This window comes from Priapulus caudatus, unplaced genomic scaffold (genome assembly GCF_000485595.1).
Source record: "Priapulus caudatus unplaced genomic scaffold, Priapulus_caudatus-5.0.1 Scaffold381, whole genome shotgun sequence".
Lineage (NCBI taxonomy): Eukaryota > Metazoa > Priapulida > Priapulimorpha > Priapulimorphida > Priapulidae > Priapulus > Priapulus caudatus.
Window position 1 is genome coordinate 18344 of NW_014577442.1, and position 5000 is coordinate 23343.

At 40.1% G+C, this 5000-nt stretch overlaps 1 protein-coding gene across 1 annotated transcript in view; it reads right to left on the bottom strand.

The window, feature by feature from the left end:
* The window catches only part of LOC106809756 (major facilitator superfamily domain-containing protein 12-like), an 11453-nt gene extending 7375 nt beyond the window's left edge, over nt 1–4078 (bottom strand). Inside the window, exons 1-4 of the mRNA XM_014812957.1 lie at nt 3854–4078; nt 2851–3077; nt 2399–2495; nt 560–767 (exon numbers count right to left, since the gene is read on the bottom strand). Coding sequence (XP_014668443.1) covers nt 560–767; nt 2399–2495; nt 2851–3033 — 488 coding nt within the window. The 5' untranslated portion in view covers nt 3034–3077; nt 3854–4078. The remainder of the gene's footprint in view (nt 1–559; nt 768–2398; nt 2496–2850; nt 3078–3853) is intronic.
* Between the last annotated feature and the right edge of the window lie 922 nt (nt 4079–5000).

Here is a 5000-nt window from a genome sequence, read left to right on the forward strand (position 1 = left end):
GCCGCAATTCTGCATTTCCTCCCTATACCTTAAGTTAAGGAGTGAATGTTCCCCTTCTTTTACACCTCTTGACCTTTGACCTATGACCTTCAGCTTCGACATCCCAACTCGTTTTCGGATTACCCCCCCACGTCCCGAATATCGTGACCGTACGTCGAGCGGTTAAGATTTGTGCCCAACTGTTGAGGGACGGACGCACGGACGGACGCACGGACGCTCGGACGGACGGACGATCATGCGATTCTACAAGCTGCATCTGACTATGTCAGATGAGCTAAAAATACACACATTTACTAGACGACAGAAATACGGCAGCATGTAGCCTTTAAAATTTTTTCACAGTTTAGGTGTCGGAATTACACAAAAAGGTTTGTTCATACTACTTAGATGGCATGCATTTTTTAAATGCATGATTTGAGATACGAAAATACACATTATATTGTCAGCGTGAACACACTGATATATTCTCCCTTATTAGTGACATAGAATATATATACTTGTATAAATATGTGCATGTTATCATGTATCCTAGTTTGATAACAATCATTATCGTCAATACCTCCACGAAGTCAACTCTACCCTGTGACTTGCATCGCTCACCAAGTCAGGAATGAGAGAAAGATGAGATACTTGAGTAGCTGCCCAACCAAACTGGAAGACCACTATTAATGGTGCATAGTAGACAAACATAGCTATGTGGCTGATGTTAGGGTATCCTGGTGCCATGATGAAGAGAAACGGGAAGCTGGCCACAACACACACAGTGCCTACAAAAAAATGTAGCGATCATTACTCTGACACCACAGGCAAATCTTTTGGGATACGTATGTGTATCTTAGGACACTACAGCAAACATTCCCTTTAAATTAGAGGCATGGAGGCAACAATTTTTCATGCAAGACAGGCAGTGATCCATACACACTGTGGAATTAATGGGAAGTGTACAGAGACAAACAATCAAGAGCGTATTAAGAGGGAGAGTGTACAATGGTAAAATGCTGAAACCATGTTGCAGTATTAGTCAAATTAAGAAACTTTGCCCATTTTATTTTGACGATTCTTTGCGGCATTATTGATCAGCTGTCCTACCTTACTAATATAAAACAAACCGCTTGTCCCTACGATGCTCCTACGCTGAGATAATGAGCGGTAAAAATCTAGTAGTTTTGCCGAAAAAACCAACTCGAGATCCCTGTTGGCTGCGACCCTCTCTCGTTTTGTGGCCAGTGTATTGCTTCCGGTCGCCGCTGTGTAGCGCCATGGTAGCGCTGGCTCATTACATCAGTACTAGTCTACAGAGATTGCTACATCCAGCGTGAGGTGGGCACAGGTGGGAGTCATCACTATGGCAATCTGAATCAATAACAGACGTCATTCATTCCATTCGTCAATCATTGACGGAAACACGCAAAGTTTCCCAAAACTATCTCAAAGCGAGAGAGGGTCGCAGTTAACAGGGATCTCTAGTCGGTTTTCGGCAAAAATACCAGATTTTCACCGCTCATTATCTCAGCGTAGGAGCATCGTAGGGACAAGCGGTTTGTTTTATATTAGTAAGGTAGGACAGCTGATCAATACTACTGCAAAGAATCGTCAAAATAAAACAGGCAAAGTTTCTTAATTCGACTAATACTGCAACATGGTTTCAGCATTTCACCGTTGTACGCTCTCCTTCTTAATACGCTCTTGAAACAATGTATGGCGGACAGACACGGCAATTTATTTCAACAGATATACGGCAATTTCTAGGCACCGTGGCAAGTATTAATGGGGCAACCACAGTACTTGTTGCAGGTGCTGTGGTATAATTCAAGTCATGAACAAAATTTGAGCTCAATAAATATTACCCCAAAAGTTTCAAAATGCATTTATCTTACAATAAATCTTTCACTATCTTTTTTCTACATCTTTTTTATATGAGAGCCAATGCCAAGAGAGGTGAGATTTTGTGTAAAATTTACCATATATCATAACTATGAGCCCTAAATTAACTGAAAGTAATGCTGAAAACTGGAGCTGATAGGGTCTATGTCTCCCAGGGTACTGCCGGAACGTACCCTAGGTACGGTCCGGTATACCGGAACGTACCCTGGTAACTATCTAGCTGATATGGTTAGGGTTAGGGTTAGTGTTTGGGTTAGAGTTAGGGTTAGAGTTAAGGTTAGGGTTAGGGAGTAGGCGTAGGCGACTCCCTAGACTCGTTAGTGAATTAGGCAAGGTAATGTCCGGCATATTAGATAGTAGTATTTAGTACCAGGGTACGTTCCGGTATAACGGACCATACCCAGGGTACGTTCCAGCAGTACCCTGGGGGACATAGACCCTATCAGCAAAACTGGAGTACTGTTATATTTGAAAAACTATAATGACACGAGTTCGCAAACAGAAGATACAATACCTATCAAGTGCCATGTTTTGCGTTTCCCATAGCCACACCTAATGTAGTTGCCATCAGCTTCTAAACCAACAAATGGAGTTGACAGTGCATCTGCAGCCTTTTAGAAAAATCACAATGAATAGCATGCATATTAGGGCACACATTTTTTAAATCAATGTCGATTCTTCAAACGTACAATTTATCAATTTTCACAACTAAAACTCTTGCACATGTGTCACCCTAAGACAGTATTGGTTTCAGATTACTAGAGAATCAACTTGGTCAAAACACAACAATGTTGTCTTGTCGCATTAACTAATACAATCACACCTGAGATTACTAACAGCACATAGCAAGAGTACAAGTAAAAATGACAAGTACATTTAAATTATGGCAATATTTAAAACTTAGCACACAATTTGATAATATAACAGACAAATATTTTGCAGTTTATATCTCAGCCAAAACCCTACCTGTCCCACTAACATCAGGTTTCCTGCCATTACATTGTTCATCCCAATTACAGAATGGAAAAACACCAGCAGGTAGCTGAACCACATAGAAGCACACAGGTCATTCAGGACATGACCAACTGCGTACGCAACCTTCTTCTTTGTCCCAAACTGTGGGTGCCTCACAGCAACCTGATCAGCCATCTGTAGTACCCGGTACGTACGTTATATGACCAACGTTCCGACTCCTAGAAACAAGAATAAAAGAATTAAAAGTATAGACATGACATATCTATTACTGGGGATTTACCTTCACAGTCATTAACAGCAAGGCAGGGTGCGAAATTAACGGGAGTCCGGAGTCAAATACTCCCTGATTTGACATATGCAGGAGTGCGTGTGACTCCCTGAAAATTCTGCCATACTAACTAGTTGGGCGGAAAATGCCCAAGGGCAACGTTGGTTCAGGTTATTGACAGCGGAGACGAAGTTATATGACTGCGTAAGTGGCCCGGGCAAAGTCGAGGAGAAATGTGACGGCCGCAGGACATGAATGGTACAACTGAAATCGCGTGAAATACGCGAGCCATGAAATCGTGAGAAATCGTCAAAACAAGGTGAGGTTGCTGGGTGAAACGACGTATTGTCGCGCCTTTGCGACAACAAATGACCCATTTCTTGCTAGAAATTAGTTGACAACACCTTCAAGAAGACCTCTGTAAATTTTTAAGACTGTACCCCGCCACCATTAGGGCATTAATCAAACTCACGACATGGGGGTGTAATTGTAAACGCTACTCTGACCGGAGAAACTAGTAATAGATTCTATTATTATTCACTCCTGATACTAGTAGTAGTACTACGGCTAGGCTATTACTAGGCCTAATATAATAATATAATGTAATTATTCTAAACGTAGAAACAACACAACAAATTCCTATTCAATTCATCCGGACCATGGCATGTAAACAAAGATTTATTGCATTTTCCATAGTTATGTATTTCAGAATTTACATCAACGCACCTAGCACCTAATACTTATTCGCTAACGTGTCTTTGGTTCTTTGCCTAGGTATCCTAGGTTGTGCACAGGATTTAAAGTTTATATCATTATCGGTACAAACTACGATAAGGGCGGGTCCATCTTGAATCCGTAGCGATGGTAGCGATCATATGAAGCGCCACAGTAACAAATCATTTCCCATTGGTGGCGGTATTTTTTATTTTTTTATTTTTTATTTAGGCATCCATTATATATACAATACATAGCATACTTTTACAATAAAATTCTGAATTCATAAAATTGAATAACTACCAAAGATATATACACAAAAAGCATAACTAGCACACTTATTTACATTGTGGTCATTGCATGGTAATAAGCTAAACAATATAAATCCTTTCCACCCTCATGAATATCTATAACCGCCTGATATAATTTATAATATATGCCCGGTAGTAGCCTAGTATTGTTTGTAAATGAGTCTGTCTAGACGCAAATTATGGGCAACTCACAATGAGTTTTTTGCTTTGACAACATCCGTAGACTCTTTGCTAATTTCAGTCTGCCTTCAGATTGGTGAAACACGTGCGCGCACACACACACATGGACGTGGCGGCACGTAAACACACGTGTGCACACGCGAGCGCCCACTCGATATGTGTCTCACACATAGAAATAATATAGATAGTCTATATCTATATTATTTCTATGGTCTCACATGACTTATCCAGGGATCCAGCTGCGCGCACAGCCTTTATCAATTAAATCGAATCATATTTTGTTGAAATTCGATTTAAAAATTAGGTATCGTTTACCAACCAGTAGTCTCACGTGAACTATCTCTATCCGAATATCTCGTCCGACCATATTTTCCTGTAGCATATTAGGAGATCGAGGTTCGCACATGCACAATATCTGCGAAATAAAATGACTTTGTTAATAAAATTGTACTTTTAAACATGAGGGAACATACTCGTTACAGTAGATTGAGAAAAAATCAAATATCGATATGTTAATTACAAGGTGTCCCGTTGTACAGTTAGAAGTGAAATTAATCAAATCTAAATCAGACAATAGATGGCGATACGTGTATGGTCCAGGTAATGAATATCACATATACACGTATATCACGAGCTAATAATACATAATTATAATAATGTATTATTAT